At 42.6% G+C, this 17126-nt stretch overlaps 1 protein-coding gene across 2 annotated transcripts in view; it reads right to left on the bottom strand.

Annotated features, from left to right (window-relative positions):
* Nucleotides 1-17126, bottom strand: part of GLI2 (GLI family zinc finger 2) — a 251506-nt gene that overhangs the window by 39892 nt on the left and 194488 nt on the right. For both annotated transcript variants that reach the window (XM_084829566.1, XM_084829556.1), the window contains exons 3-4: nucleotides 16767-16969; nucleotides 13830-14021 (exon numbers count right to left, since the gene is read on the bottom strand). In XM_084829566.1, coding sequence (XP_084685692.1) covers nucleotides 13830-14021; nucleotides 16767-16969 — 395 coding nt within the window. The remainder of the gene's footprint in view (nucleotides 1-13829; nucleotides 14022-16766; nucleotides 16970-17126) is intronic.

The raw sequence follows: 17126 nt of genomic DNA, 5'->3' as shown, positions 1-17126 counted from the left end.
AAAAGCATTGTGCAATCCCTTATATGTGTACTAAGAAGTAAGTCCCATTATGTTCAATGAGGGGTATTCCCTCTTAGGTGCAGTTTTGGACCACAGCCTTAGAGTGCAATCCTATGCATGTTTAGAACAAAACAAGTCCTACAACTCCAAGCATCCCTTTAGCCAGCCATGCTGAGAATTGTAGGACTTTTTTTTGTCTAAATATGCATAGGGTTGAGCCCTTAGTATTTTTGCATTTTCCTGTGGCAGTGGTCACAAGTTAGCTCCTGATCTGGGATGAAGGGAAGAGAAGAGCAGTGCTCTCGGACTCTGTCATGAGGGACATGTCCAAGGCAGCCTCTTCAAGGCATAGCATATAGGTTAATAGAATAAGTTCTCAGAAAGGAAGTCCCCAGTTCAAATCTTAACCTAGTCACGAACTGATCAGAAGGTTTTAGGCAAACCACAGTCTTTCAGCTTTAGATCCCTATCTGCATTATGGGGACAGTAATACCGGCCTACCTTACAGGGTTGTTGTCAGGGTTACAAATGTATGAAACAGTGTGAGCATTTAGGAAAATATTAAGCTTTAGTATTTATACAGCTAAGTGGCTATGTTAAATCTAAATACATGAGGAATTGTCTGTCTCCACATGAACTGATGTGGACCGTAAGATCTTCTGAGGCCCTTCTCTGGGTGCCCATGCTGGGCCAGCTGCAATAGGTAGCTACTAGGCAAAGGACATTCTCGGTGGTGGCACCCTGGATCTGGAATACCCTCTGTGGAGAGATGTACTTGGCACCTACCAGGCTGGTCTAATCAGTTTTATCATTTTCACTTGCTTTTTATATGTTTTATTGTTGAGCTGATTTATTGTTTGAATTTAATGTGCTTTAATTCTTGTTGTAAGCCACCCTGAAAACTTGGTTATAGGGTGGCATATAAATGCCTTGGATAGACAGACAGACAGGCAGACAGACAGATGATAGATAGATAGATGTATGTGGAGGCTGCTTTATTTGTCACATTATTTGTGTGTAGCTGCTCACGACACAGAACCTCTGATTGTCACCTTGCCATCAGCTTGTAATCCACCTTTAGTGCCATTTTCTTGATAGAAAGGCAGGGTATAAATAAAATAAATAAGTAGTGGTACATTTTGAAGTGCAGGCACCCATCATGACAGTCGCTGTAGCTACACTCCCAAGGGGAGTCCAAAAATGTAAGCCATTGTGTCGATCCATATCAACAAACCAGTTCTATCCGTTTTCATCTCCACCAAGAGCATGTCTTTGGTAAAGCTAATGGGTCTTCTTAAGATCAGGCCACCTCAAAATACTTTGCGTTATGACAGGGAACAATATATTGATGCTGGGAAAATTCATTTCCCCCCAGCTATTGTGAAGACTGCAGCTAAGCCCAGAGGGAAGAGGGAGTTCTGAGGAGGGCGGAAGATGATGGCAGTGCCCTGCCAATAAAAAAGTGCCAGCATTGCATCCCTGCAAGTGCTGACTCCGCTACACCACTGCTTGCCATTTCTCCCAGAAATGGTGAAAAGTCGAGATTCCGTATGGTAAATGGTGACACTCACTATTGCAGAGTAGCTTCTGCATGGTTACATTTAAAGTGACCGTCTGTACAGTTGCTTGATCAGTGTTAGATCTTGCCTCGGGCCCCTGAGACAGGGAGATCAATGGGGAGTGCAGGCCACATGTCACCCCGCTCCCCGAACAGTAACAGAGCTTGCCTTTTTATTTTAGTTTTTTAATTTGCAAATATAACAGTAACAAAAAAAGAAAAAGAAAATAGAGGGGGGAGGGGAGCCACAAAGAGAAAAAAGGAAAAGAAAAAAGGAAGAAAATAACGTAAAACATACCTATACACAATAATTATTTATATCACTCAATATAAAAAAAGAAAAAGAGGAAAAAAGATTTGAAATGTATACGTTAATATGAGCAGTCCATCTGTCTAAATAGGCATCCATATGAAATTGACAGCTGTAGGAGACACACTAAGAGTTTGCTGAACTAAGGACCTTGCCCATATTTGTGTAATTTACGCAACAAAAAGAAATCGCAAGAAACGTATGTTAAGAGATCAAGGGAAGAGAAGGCAGGTCCATCAGCATCAAGGACACTCAAGAATTTAGTTCGGTCAGTGTTTTGAAGTGAACCGTCTTGATTCATACCTCCCAGACAAATGTGTGGACTGGAATGCATTTGTTCTTCTGATTTTGCATTTCTCCAGATTTTGCAATACAGTTTTCTGCTTTAAAATGTTTAAAACACTTATGAAATGCATAGTTTAGGATAAAATGCATATAAACTGCATATTTTATGCTAAATACATATAAAATACATATTTTATTTAAAATGTGTGTTTCACAGTAAAATGTGTGCAAAAGTGCGCACGAGGTTTCTGCAGATCCCTCCCCACCACCGAAATAAACACAGATTAGTGTGGAAGCAGAACAGAACAGTCTTACGAATGAACATATGCAAAACTTACAAAAACTGAATACAGATTGATCCATACATCCCTAACGAGTCCCATCTCTCCTGGCCCAGTAAAAAAACACACTGAAGTTGGACTAGGGGGCTTATGTGTGTGCCTCAGGGGGAATACATGCCTCTCCCTCTAGGAAGTGCTTGATCCTCCTTAGGGAGGCTAAATAGGCCCTTCAAGATCCAAGGATGTAGCCCAAAGAGTAACCAATCAATAAGGATGCTAAAGGAAAACAACTTTACCCCAAAGGCCAAAGCCCTAATTGTCAGGTGTAGGGATGAGGGAGGAACTTGTTTAGTTAGCATTTTAATGTGAACTTACCTAATTTCATATTAGATAAATTCACATTCTATACAGCTGGAAACTCAGATATCCTTTGAAATTTGTACTTTTCCCAATTTTGCAATGGAGTTCTCCAAATGGAAAAAATGTGTACAAAAGTGCATATATTAGAGAAAACAATGTTCAAATATGCATTATACTAGGAAAACAGCTTGCAAAAATGTGTATATTGGGCAAAAATGCATGCATTAGGGGAAACATGTACAAAAATGCTGATGAATTTTCATGCAAACCTTGACAAAAAATCTCACAGTTCGAGATGGAGACTGGAGAAATTCTCGAAGTTCAAGATGAACTGAATTTAAGACTGGAAAAATGAGAAACTGCAATTGACAGATTTACCCATCCCTACTTAGGGATAAACCCAGGATTTACAAAACTGGTAAAGGCTGGTAGCAGTCATGGTCCATTTGTACAGGAGGCAAGACTCTTTGCTTTCTGGCAGGGATGTGCAAATCCACAGTTCTCGAAGGGGCTGTTTAGCATTCTTCAAAGTACTTTCCTATTTTGAGAATAAGCAAAGTAACAGGAGGCAGGTAATGTAAGTCCTTCAGTTTGGGTCTCTTGCTCTCAGTTAACTTCATAAGAGTTTGGTATTTAATAGCTGGGTTGTTTGCTTTCCTTGTTAAAGAAAATGTTCTGTCTAGCTAAACTGGTCATCTGTTTGCCTGCTTTTTTCACAGGAGAGAGGCTAGACTCCATTTCGATCCTCAGAATGGGATCCTTTGGGTTGGGGAGAAATTTATGTTGTTGTGGGAAGGGGGCAAAGTATATTGTACTTGCTATTAGTGGAGAAAGACGACACCACTTTTACAGAATAAACAGAGACATTCATTTGGCAGAGCTGTCAATCAAAGCCTTTCACCACCTCTACAATTAAAAATAGGGGGGATGGGAGGACGTTAATCTAGAATCAGTTCAGCAGGTGCACAGAGGCTATCTACTACTCAAGCGTATACTCACTCTATTAGCAATTGTCAGCCATTAAGTCAATAAGTGATCTCCAATTTGCTTAGATTTGTTTGCAGGTGCTGAAAGTTGGTGGATAGCCTAATATGTACTGGGGGTGGGGTGGGAGTAATGTTCAATGAATCATTACTGGAGAAGGTCTTGGACTTCAAAGGTTCTTCTCTTTATCTATCAATGGTATCTGCATTATTCAACTGGGCACACTCTAACATTTGGTCAAGGAACTTATTAATTTATTACATTTCTGTATTGGCCAATAGCCCAAGTTCTCTGAGCAGTCAAGGAAAGCCTAATGAAGAAATTGGTAGAACTCAAAAGCTTATACAATTTTGTGGAATATTGTTTGGTCCTAATAAAGGTATTGCCCAACTGTGGATTTTGGATTGTTTTTCTCATGGACCAGCACAGCTACCTCTGTTTTATTATTTATATGAGAAGTCCAAAAATAACTTAGGGTTTGTTGTCAGGTATGTCCAGAGGGGTAGCCATATTAGTCTGTTGCAGCGATAACAAAGAAGAGTGCTGTGGCACCTTAAAGACTATACAATTTACTATGGCATAAGCTTTTGTGGACTGGACCCCACTTCACTGGATGTATGAGATACTAGCCAATCTCAGCACTTATCCAGTACAAGCAGGAACTTTAAATAGGAATTCCCTCTTGATTTGCTAGAGAAGTAATTGGAAAAGTGGTAAAACCATTCAACAGAGCTCTGAATTTACAGACAAGAGCTTATACTACACCAAACCTTACAGCTCCTTGCTAAAGGTGACAGATACACCTTTTCCTTATATTGCCCATCTCTGATGCAAAACAAAATGAGTTTGTTTCAAAGCAGAGGAGTATATTCTAACTGTGAATAACTTTGCAGCTGCTAGTTGTCAACAGTGCCACCCTCTGCCTCTTCACATCAATGGCTGAGCTATCAGTATATAAAGAACTGTACTAAAATGATCAAAATTCTGCACATGGGAAACCTGGAATTTTTTTGTGCATGTATAAATTGTCCAGATTAAGAACATATGCTTATTTTGCACAATTTATTCTAGTTCTTTCTAGCCATGGGGTAGTGAACTATGTAGGAACTGAACCCCCCCCCAAACCACTGGAAATCCTACTGAGTTCCTATGTGGCTTTGGAGAGTTTACCCAACATTGCTTGCACACTCACAAGCCTACCTTTATAACTATAAGGCTAGAGATTTACTTAGTAGCTATCATTACTCTGAATTTTGTGTCCAAGGACACTTCCAGATGAGGCTTTGATTGTGCCTCGTTCTTTGTGCCCTGCCTCGTTCACAGAATTTTACACAGGGTCCACACAATACATCTTCCACTTGTAACTATCACCCCCCCCCCGCCATTTTTCTTTCCACAAAAAATTCAGTTAAGGAGGAAAAGACGGAATAGCTGCTCAGTGCCTTTTGATTGGTAGCATTAGGAGCCATCTGCTTGGAAGTCCCCCGAGGGCCACTTTCTGCATTCTACATTTTTAAATGTCTGGCTGGAATGCACACACATATACAGTGTGGATTGCATGCTATATATATTTTGTAATACCATATAGCTGTGTTTATCCGAATGCCCTGTAGGAATCAGAATATTTGATTATTAGATATTTGTATAAAGGGAGATGCTATTTGCATGAGGCTCACTGACAAAGGGCAACATGAAGGATACGTAGAGCCTGGCTGAGTCCTGCCACACATACAGTTATGGCAGGACTGAAGAAACCTCTTTGGAGAAGCTGACACTTCATTTGCCTGTACGTTCCCACGCTGACATTGCAAATTTGGTCATGCGGTCAATCGCATGCCGCTAATCCAGTAATCGCTTCTGACTGTCTGACATGGCCTGTGGGGCACAGCAGGACAAGGATCTCAGTAAGCATGTACTGCAGAGGCTGGACAGCATCCAATGTATATCTGACCCCCTTTCAAAACCTCTGTCTGAATGTGCCCTTGGGTAACAGTGGTTTGGCTAATGAGGAATTGTGCAGCGTCTTGCACCCAAAAGTCCTGATTTTGATTAAAACTTGAAGATGCTATTGCAACAGAAGTTACACATACAAAGACACACACTCACACACAGCCACACAGAGTTTTCTCTGTGTCCAATCTCCTGTCTTGCGAAAAGGAGGAAGCAGGCTGGGTTTGACAGTCATATTTGTCTCTGTTACTCCCACACCTCAAGGGAGATCTGTTTATTAATGTGCCACTTCCCTTGATAAATTACTAAATAGAAAGAAAAGCCTTGTACTCATTCCTTGCTGCTCCTGCCCATGATTTATGCCCGCAGTGTCAGCTCTGCCATTGGTCCCCATTAATTTGACGAGGGAGGAAGTCTTGATGTCCAACAGCAGCCTGGGTTTTATTGGTGCAGCCATCTCACACACCCCTTCTCCGCGCACAGAAGAATTTTTTTTTCATGGTGTTAAAACTCTGCTGGAAGCTGTCAGATTCTGCAGGCTAGCCTGGGACTTTTCCAGCACAAATCGAGTAATAAGCATTTTATTACTGCCTGGTCTAATCTAGATCCTCCAGGTACTGCAAGATAAGGAGAAAGGTTGTTTTGTTTGATTGTTGTTGTTCAAATGTAGCATCTATGACTGTGGGTTTAAGTTTCCACTAGGGTCTCTCTGTTAAGATGGGTTCACATATGTTGCTGACATCGCAAGGTTGACTTCTGATTATTGTACAGATTAACTACTTTTCTCTTTCAGTGAAAACTTCCCTGCAGGAAGGAAGCAAAGGAATAGAAAGTTTGTTTTCCTTCACTGAAAGGCTGCACAAACATAGTTATGAGAAGTTAAGGCTATTTTTCCACACATGGGATTCTTGCATCAATCAAGTTTGTAGTGCAAATGTAAAAGCCATATTGGCCAAAATGCTCATTTGCATTACAGATGTCCATCACTTTCTCTTCTGCATTACTACATAAATAACCTTTGGGAAAAGCTCAAAAGTGATGCAAGTATCACAGATGAATTGTTTAAGCTTTGTATATGCTGCATTAAAAAAATATTCTGCCCTGAGAAAAGCTGAATTCTTTAATCTATGAAAATGATGGAAATTAAGCAAATTAAGCAAAGTTCAAATGCTTGGGATTTCCCATCCGATCTTTCTCCATTAAGGATTGCTTTAGAGCATTCTGTACTAGGCACAAAAGATAAAGTACAAGTTCCCCATACTTCTTGTTCCTCCACAATAACGTCATGGCAGAAACACAGCCTTTGCCTTTTGTACTCCTGAGAGGAAATAAAGGTTCCCCATGTGGAGATTGGCAGTGGCAGAGGGTGGGGGGAAATGTGAAGGAATTATTTGCATTGTGACATTGTTACACAGGAACAGGAAGCATAGGGAAGCTGTACTTCCTGTTCCTGTCTGAAACCACAATCACTTTAACATGCACGTATGAAAAGCTACTCTATAGTAGTTTCCCCGCATCACTTCCCCTTTTGAATGCATGCTAAGACTGCATTAGCTTGTGAATATTTTGCTTTTGTTTTGATGCCTCCTATGGACACAGGATGAGGGAGACCATGGGAGGTGGGACTGTTCTCTGAATTGTCAGCATTCATTAAAACAGTTAGTCTCTAGTCCTTTTCCTTATGTATATTTATCATGGAAAATACACAGGCCAGGCAGCATTCTGTCCAGTGGCTTGGTAAGAAGTCATCTTGTTCCAAATTGGTGGAGTGTCTTGTGAGCAGACCCACAGTCAGTATTTTGGTGGTTGGAGAGCATAAGGGGATACTGGTGGGTATAGGGTTTTTTTTGAGGGGGGAGCAAATAGCAAAACCCTTAATATAAGTAGTCTATGTTGTTTAAAGCTATTTAATTCATCATCTATATTATTAAAGAGCTTTAAGCAACTTAAGGTGCAATCCTATGCATGTTTAGACAGAAAAAAAGTCCTTCAACTCCCAGAGATTATTTTTATCTAGGTTTTTCCTGTTTCAAAGTGATTGATTCCTGTTTCCCCAAACACACACACGCAAACATGCACACGCAGTGCTCCCCTTATGTTCTCCCCACCCCCAGTTCTGACTCTTTGGATAGTTCAAGACAAGAAGCTGAAAGCACCCATCAGCCTCCAAGATGCTACCTTGCCATTCTTCCAATCCCCCATTTCTGGTAACTAGCTTGGAGAAGGAACCTAGAAGAACTGCAGGACCGCTGAAATCTATGCTCTGCTCTACCTGCATCTAAAAAATGAAGTACAATTCTATTCATAGGACACAGGACCAGAAGCATCTTTATGACACCCACTCCAATCCAAAAGTAGTAAACAAATGCATCATCAAAAGGAGTTCTGGAGTTGGCACAGGGCAATCTCCTTATCACTAAGCAGCAACCAGCTGTAATCAACCTCACTGAACTGTTTCCTTGTTTGCATGTGCTGTACTGTGGCATCACCTCGCTTCACTTCTTGTTTACGCTCCAGCAAATGCCAAGCATTCGTTCTGGCACCAGGTGATGTCCTAGAAGCCTGATTTTGTAAGGCACAGAGGTCCCCTTTAGTTTTGCAGTTCAAGGTATTTGAAGATCCTTGCTGGGAGACAAGAAAGCAGCTTTTTATCCCACAGTCCACAAAAGTGGTTGTCTAGGAGTCCTTAAACCAGCAGAAGTAAATGGGATTCTATTAGATTCCTTTAAAACTCAGGATTCGGTAAAACTTTAGTCCAAAGCTCCGAGGGAAGAACTCTTGGAGACGGTGTATGTGTGTGGCTATCTTTTCAGTCATGTAAATATTATTTTCAGCTGAGCACAGTAAAAGACATTGAATTTAATCAGAGCTGAATTATATTTTCAACCTGAATGCATGAACAATAATAATCATAATTTATTATGACTTTACTCACATCCATTCAACCTTGATACTTACAAGCAATTTGCAATGGCTAAAAGCCAATGGGGTAGAACAGACTTTCCTGGCACTTGGGGATGCACAAGAATCCCATTTCAGTTTGCAAATCATCAGAATGCCACATTTGCAACCCTGAACACAAACGTGAGTGCAGTTTTTGGAATAAGCCCACACATTGCCGAACTTGCAATCACGTTTGGAAAATGTGGATTTTTTTTTTTAATGTGTACTTTAAAATGCGCATCTTCAAAAAAATACACATTTTCAGGCTTTAGTCAATAGGGAAAGGTGCACACTTTTGAAAAATGTGCCCAGAAATGCACACTTTCCCCATTCAAACAAAAAGAAAAACAGATCATAAACAAAAGCAGGAGTGGCACAAAGCGATCTCCGAAGTGGAGTTCAGATAATCTTGGTGAGCTGGAGCATCCCTGGTTCTCCTCTCTGACTTGGCACTGTCCAGATGTGTTGAACTCCCATTATCCTCAGCCAGCATGCCTATTGGTCATGCTGGCTAGGTGATGGGCACTGTAGTCCAACACATCTGGAGGGCACTAGATTGAAGAAGGCTGGTGTAGAAACATACAACATTGTTCTCATTATCTTGGGACTTTATTTATTCAAAGTATTTTTATCCTGGTCTTCAGTCAAAAGGCTCCCAGAGTGGCTTAGAAGAATCAGTTAATTCATGTTTTGAAAGCCATTTGGAGCTTAATTTTGCTATGTCCATCTATCCCCAGCAAGTATGCAATAAAGCAGGTAGCATTAAAGTAGCCATTAAATTTTTGCTGAAAATGAACTTCAGCTGTGGAATTTTGCAGGAAACCCAAAGACTTTTGCTAAGTCTAACAAAATGTGAAGCAAATTTGGTAGTCCTTCCTCAGACAAAACATTTGAGAAATTTAAAGAGAAGCCAAGAGTTTGGATAAGACTTGTGAATTTTCTCAAGGGGCTTTTGTATATGCCTAGTTGCAGTATTCTTTGCACAGAAACTTAACCAGTAGAATATTAAACAAACAGATTTTTGACCAAGCACTTTTTGGGGGAGGAAGATGACACAGAGTAAGGGATCAGCAACCTGAGGCCATTAGACCACGTCTGTTCCCTGAGGTGTGCAATCTGTGACAGGCCATTTATGTACACCATGGCCCTCCAAATGCAGTTCTACACCCTCTGCACCTCAGAACGGCTACTCCTTTATGAGAAGCAGAATGGTGCATTGGTTAGGGTTGGACTAGGACTGGGAAGACACAGATTCAAGACTGCACTCAGCCATGAAGCTCACCAAGTGACTGGGTCACTCACTCTAAGCTTAGCCTACCTCACAGGGTTGTGGTGAGAACAAAATGGGCAGGAGAGAGCCATATATGCCTCTCTGAGTTCCTTGGAAGAAGGGCAAGGTACAAATGAAACAAATAATTTGATCCCCCCCCCATAAATCCCACCACTCCAGCTACATATTTGCAGTCTAGGCTGATGCAAATTTGACTAATATATTCTTATTGCAGACTTTGCATTTTCAGAGTCAGTGCAGAAAGCTAAAGATTTCCCAGACCAACTCCAAATTGACTCTTCCATCCCATGTACAGAATAAGGTTCTATCCACAGACAGTTAACCTGGCAGACAAAGGAAGGACCCTTTGATCATGCTTAACACTGTATGCTGTACATACAATGTACAGGTTGGCCTTACCATGAAGCAATATGAAGCAGTCACTCCGGGCTAAACATTTCAGAGGAGTGACTCTTTCCTGCCTTAAATCACCCTTTCATTTGATGTCATTTAAAAATAAACTCTAGTCTCCTGGGATGCACACTTGTACATATACAACATTATGACTCATTTTTGCTTGTTGTGTGAAAATATTTAAGGACAGCATCATATGTCAGTGGTTTAACTGCAGTCTCCTGGTTGACCAAGTTGGGAGTTAGATGGGCTGGTTTTATCTACCTTATCATGCATCCATCTAGAGTTCAGTGCAGAAACTCATCTATTGGAGGCATGTGTGTATATTAAGGGGACTTACCAATGATGGGAACAAGGTGGGATTATTGATCATGGACAAGTCAACTGTGAACTGAATTGGACTAAAGGCCAGAAGGTAACACGTAGGTTACACCATTGTGGGAAATGGCCTTTTATGTACACTGTAAAACATCACAGTGTATCACCCATATCCTGGGTAGCGTTCCTTATTAGGGTTCCACATAGGGTGGCCACTTCTGAATCACCCCAAAAGAAGACATGCATCACCAAAGAGAGTTCAAAAGAAGATACTGATGTACATAAAATTTGCATATGCTAACATATATATTCAAATTTAGTAATTATTATTCTTTAAATAGAAATACCTTACATAGCACCATAGTGTGAAAGACTGTGATCAAGTGACCTGTGTGCCTTGTTCAGTCTGCTGTCCAGGTGTGCTGTGGATGGGCAACTTCAAGGCCCAGTTCTTCCTTCTGATGGTTCTTCCACTTTAAACCAACCGTGGACTGGACAGGCCTTCAGATAGAGGACGCCTTCAAAACAGAGGACTGTCCTCTGTAAGAGAGGACACATGGCCACCCTAGTTCCACAGCCAGATTTTCTGGCTAGGAAATACCTCGTTTAAATGGTACTACTCACTTCACCAACAAGCCTAGCAATATCTGGAGAAGACAGACATTGTGTGAGGTACATTGCTCTTAGCATGTCTACAGCTTGAAAGGGCAGATTTGGGTAATTGGGCTCATGTTAGGCATGCCGTGCTCATGCTCCCTCACTCTCCCTGGTCTCTGGAGTGAAACTGACTTGGCCAGAAGCTGTCTGCTCTGGCCAAGCTGTCTGCTCTAGCCTTCTGGACAGCCTCCCCAAGCAATGGTTACCTGTAAGTGCCCCAGCCTGCTGTATCACATGACAACAGCATATGATCACAGGTCATTCCTGTGCTACATTTTGTGGTGCGGACTAAAAACCAGGGGAGCAGATGAAGCTACTGGAACTGCACAACAGAGCAACATAGGAGCATATTGAGGGAAGGAGGGTCTAACACATGGGTGGGTAATCTCAGGCCCAGGGCCAAACCTGGCCCTCTAGAGCTCCAGAGATGGCCCCACCACCTTCCCATGGCCTCAGCCCTTTTCCCCAACTACCAATCGTTTGGTGGTTTCCTGGCTTTTTGTGCAGTTTCTTCCCCATTCCAAAAGGTTGAAATGCCTCTCGTGGTAAATGCTTAGTTACTGGCAGTCAGAGCGTTAAGCTGAAATACGCTGGTGTCTTTTGTATTTTTGGCTCCACCCCTTTTCCTTTGGAGACACCTTCGGCCCTTGGCCCTGTCCACCATGAGGATGTGCCCCCAAAAGCTTCTCTGAAACGGAATTTGTCCCTTGGGTTGAAAGACGTCCCCCACCCCTGGTCCAACAGAGGGAAAAAAAGTACTAGTCACAAATTCTCAGTGCTTTTGTAGTTACTAATAGTCTATGTAAGTTTACAAAACAGCTTCCTCAGAGGACCAAACTAAAAAGCTGATCTCATTCTCTGGAGGTTGCCAAAATTCTGTCCTCCTGCGTGACATTAACATTAATGCAGCTGCCCGGAACTGGAAGTTTTACTCCTGAGCTGCCTGCTGAGAATAGTCCTATGACGTGGCTGAGCGTCAGAGGGCAAGAAGTGGTAGTGGGCACACAGACAGAGGTAAACTAGAGAAAGAAAATATACAGCTGATTGTTGAACAATCTGAACATGAGAAACAAATTCATGTGGTTTTATCCTCCACTAAACCACATATGTGCATATATACTCAGCATCTTTCCCATCCACCTCTGATGTAGTGGAGTTCTGCTTTCCAAAGCCCAAGTCACAATATACAGAGCAGACTTTAAGGTGCCACTGGATTCTTTGCTTTTTGCTCCACCATGCTAACATGGCTACTCTGCTAACATCTGTTCCGATGAGCTGATAGATCTCCAGAAAACCTCTTGTGCAACAAAGACATGTTCCAAAAGGACTTCATAAATGTATCACCCAGCTTTGGCAATGCAAAAGATTCCATGCATAAGTCTAAAGACTGCTGTAGTATTCCCCCCACTCCTCACATACAGTCTCTGATCCCTGGTAAACTTTCTTCTACCTAAGCCCAAATAAGGTCATCAGTTAGCACCTCAGGAGGCAAGCTACTCAAGTTTCTGTAGTATTTCAGCCCCAGACAATTCTTCCTTTCTGTTGTCTCATTTCCCAGCTTCAGCCACCTCTTCTGCTTCCATGAAAAGAAGAGACACAAAGAACACAATCCAGCCAGAGTTAAGTACTTGTAAGCCCCATTTATTTTGATGGATGACTTAAGCATGTGCTGAGCTCTCTTCCCACTGAAATCAAGGGGACTCTGCTTCAAAGTGCTTCAGCTAGGCTGGAATGTGCTCAAAGGAAACATCTTAAAACAAACACAGACCCATTGACCGCAATCAGTTGAAGAAATACTTATCACAAGAACCGTACTAACACTGTGGAATTAATTCTTCACCCTCTTAATTGTTTTGAAGGGCCACTGTTGCATCAAAGCATACAGCTTAAATAGGCAAAGCAAGCAAAACGCTGGGGTAGAATTATTCCTCCTCCCTGCCCCTTCCATTTCTGGGAGTGGGAGGTTGTCCCGCGTTTGTTTTTGTATTGTAAAATGATGGTGCCTTCCCTCATTAGCATGGCAGAGTCCTCTCAACTCACACTTCTTAGTCTCTTGTGCCTGATGTGTCTAATGAAGGATGTTTGTTACCAGCAGTGCTGGAGTTTGTGAACGGCATGTTGTGCGTCTTTGGTAAAGAGTTCTCAAAAACGAGGCTGGGACAGGGTGTGGCCCTTTGGCACTCTGGGTTTACTACTTGTGCCTGGTCACATAACAGGACCTATCATCATACACAATAATTCGGAAGGTCTGGCTAAATAATCCAGTGCCCTGTACCAAGTTGTCTTTTAAGAAAACTTAAACACACACACGCACACACACATACTTTTACAGCCAGAAGACTATGGTGAAATCCACTGCTAACTACAGACTAATTACAGTGTGTGTTCACTGCAGTCGTCAGAAACACAGTGCCTGTCATCTACTCAAGAAACAATCATCCTGGCTAGGAAGTCCTTGGGGCATACACAGCTAAGGAAGATGCGTGCTTCCTTACTCACCATCTACAGGGCTGAGGTAATCATGAAGGTGCGTTGCACTGGCTGCTCCCCCACTCTGCATGAGGAGGTCCCCGTAAGGACTGGGATGGCTGGCCATGAGGGTCATCTGATGATAGTAGTCCGCAGGGTTGGCTCCTGGAGGAGGAGGAGGAAGGCCAAAGAGACCTCTCTCTTTCAGATGCTCATGAGCTACTGCACAGGCAGCGAGTGATGGGGGTCCAAGGAGGGGAGAAGAAACAACAAGGATAAAATAGGTCCAGAGAGTAAAACTTCTGCAGTGATGTTAGAATCTCTCCCTTTCCCTGCCAAAATCTTGTAGTTACGACTCTGACGTGTGCTTGGGACGTGTGCTCTCTGTGGACAAAAGACACCAGGCAGGGGCCCTCCACATTCCTCCATTTCCGCAAATTTATAAACAATCTCTCATTTCCACACACCCCTTCTAATAATCCCAGTGTATGAACACAGAGTTCACCAGTGTGAGAGAGAGGGGTGGTGGTGAGGGGAGATGGGGGGAGGTGGCGAGGGATCTGGGTGCAGTAATGCTGTCAGAATTAACATCCCAGCCTAGTACGAAAGAGAAAAGACAAACACAACCCAGTTAACAAGAAGCAGTGTAAGAAAATTAAAGCAGGGTTCTAATACATAGAGTGAGAGGGTGTGCGTGCGTGTTTTTTTTAGTGCCTGGCAGTAGAAAACCATTTGGCTTGCCAGAACCAATTATCCTCACTTTTGCCCATTTGTGAATTTTCAAACCTGTCTCTCTGCCTGCTCCCCATTAACTTATTTACTGTGGCTTCAAGAAAGAAAGAAAGAAAGAAAGAAAGAAAGAAAGAAAGAAAGAAAGAAAGAAAGAAAGAAAGAAAACCGAAAGCCAACACAAAGGGCCCCTTTCTCATGCCAAGTCATAATAAAAAATTTGTTTCGCAGGCAGGAAGGAGGCTCAGAGTGGCGGGAGGGAGAAAGGACTACAAGAGCAATAAAACGCATCTGCAGTTTGCTTAGAGTAGAGGCTTGGAATCTCAACACTTGCTACAGAGAGAGGCCTCTGGGATCAGCAAAACCAGATCAGCAGCAAAAATCAGATTTTACCAGATATGTTAAGTCTGCCAGGCTGGGGGAGCATGCCCCAAGTCCAGTTCTAATTCTGGAGCCTTGAATTTTTGGCTTCATCACACATACGCTTTAGACAGAGATATTACATAGACTATTTTATCTTCTTCATACCACTAACTACCATCTGAACACCTCCATGCATATCAATGGAGAGTTTGCTACAAAGGAAGTGGTGGACAGGTGGCTTCTACCAGCTTCATTTAGACAGTGGTAATTTTTCACAAACCCTGTTCATATTCACCATTGACAAGGGGACATCAGCGACCAGGAATAGTAAGACCACCACTGTTCCTAATCATTATTTTTAATCTTCTACCTCCCTCCCTGCCAATCTGCTCCTCTTTCTCTTCTCCTCCAACCCAGTGCAGGATGTTGGCAATACTAAATGTGTCAGTGGGCACTGCTAACTGGTAACTGGTAGAGTGTGAATATTGGTCTACTAGTAGTTTTGTTTTGTTTTAATCTGTAACTTCCTCCTTCAGAAAGCCAAGGGCCAGGGCCAGACTTCAGGGCCCCCTCGGGCATGGTGCTCCTGATAGGCCTCTGCCCCCACCATTTCCTGAACAGGGGCTGCTGCTGCCACTGCCCCTTGACTAGTGGGGCTGCTGCCACTGCTCCTGCCACCACTATGCCCTGACACACAGCCTGGACAAGCTTCCCTCACGGGTAGCGGTGGCACTTTGGAATGAGAGCCAAGTTGGCCTCAGCTCCCAACTGCACCACCCACCTGCCTTATTAAATAAGCCCAAATGCAATGCCCGACCCGATGTTGCCACCCGTTGTCTTATGGGGTGTGTTGGAGGTGAGTAGCAGAGGTGGCAGAGGTGCTTTGGAATGGGAGATGAACTGACCCAGCACTCAGCTGCCATCTGCCCAAAAAAGGAAAAGAAAAAAGGAAAAAAATGAAAAGAAAGACTGCTTCAATAAAAAAGGAGCAAAAAAGAAAAAAACTACAATAACATTTGGTAGCAGCATTAAAATTGAAGAGCGACAAAACATTGTGCAGAGTTTAAAGCCCAACAGAACCTAACAGTCTTTACAGCCTGTTTAAAACAAAATAAGGAAGGGGCCAATCTCACCTCCCTTGGGATAGGGTCCCAAAATTGGGGTGCTACTACCGAAAAAGACCTATTTATAAAATTATGGATGTGGAGAAAATGGATAGAGGAAGAGGAGTTTTCTCCATCTTTCATGATACTAGAAGGTGGGTTCATCCAACGAGGCTGAATGGTGGGAGATTCAGGATAGAAGAAAATAAATATTTCTTCACACAGCACGTAGGCAAATCATGGAATTCGCCACCAAAATACAGTTGTCAACCAGCTGCCTGTGGGAAACCCCCAAGTAGGACATGAGTGCAATAGCACCCTCATGCTTGTGTCCTGCAGCACCTGGTATACATAGGCATACTGCCTCTATTACTGGAAGTAATATATAGCCATCATGACTAGTAGCCATTGATAGCCTTCTCCTCCAGGAATTTGTCTAATCCCCTTTTAAACCCATCCAAGTTGGTGGCCATCATTACATCTTCTGGTAGCGAATTCCATAGTTTAACTGCATGCTGTGTACAGAACTACTTCTCACCAGTCAGCTTCATGGGATGAACCCAGGTTCCAGTATTATGAGAAAGAGAGAAAAATTTCTCCCTATCCACTGTTATTCCTACTTTGAGTATACTCACTGAAATGAATGAGACTTAAGTTAGACTAAAATTGGATATAATCCAATAATACTATCCCAGAGATGTTTTGTAGTGATATGTGGTATATCTACAAGACTGAAGTCAACTGCTTAGTTGAGCTTCTGTGTCCCACTTACCGTCAGCCGGGCTGAGACCTCTGGCCGCTGAGATCATAGACAAGGTAGGGCTGCTGTGCATGGATCGGAGGTAGTGTTCCATATGGGGGTTCATGTATGGATGAGGGTGGCTGAAAGGTGATTCTGCAGGTCCCGCAGGATGTGGAGAAAGACGGATGAGGGAAATGTCAGAGATTACAGGGCTACCACTCAAGGTAGAAGGTCTGTAAAGGAGGCAGAAAGAAGCTTCATCAATGTGACATTTTGTTCAGTCTTTTTAACAGCTTTTCGTGTGTTAGTATGCTACAAAATACACAAACAAAATTTAAATTAATACAGAACACATAGGCAGGTTAACAATTCCAGGGATTTGTGCCTTTT

This window comes from Heloderma suspectum, chromosome 1, assembly GCF_057233095.1.
Source record: "Heloderma suspectum isolate Gila_16-S chromosome 1, 16-S_ref, whole genome shotgun sequence".
NCBI classification, from domain to species: domain Eukaryota; kingdom Metazoa; phylum Chordata; class Lepidosauria; order Squamata; family Helodermatidae; genus Heloderma; species Heloderma suspectum.
The sequence above is the reverse complement of the archived record's forward strand: the minus strand, read 5'-3'. Positions and strand labels throughout refer to the sequence as shown.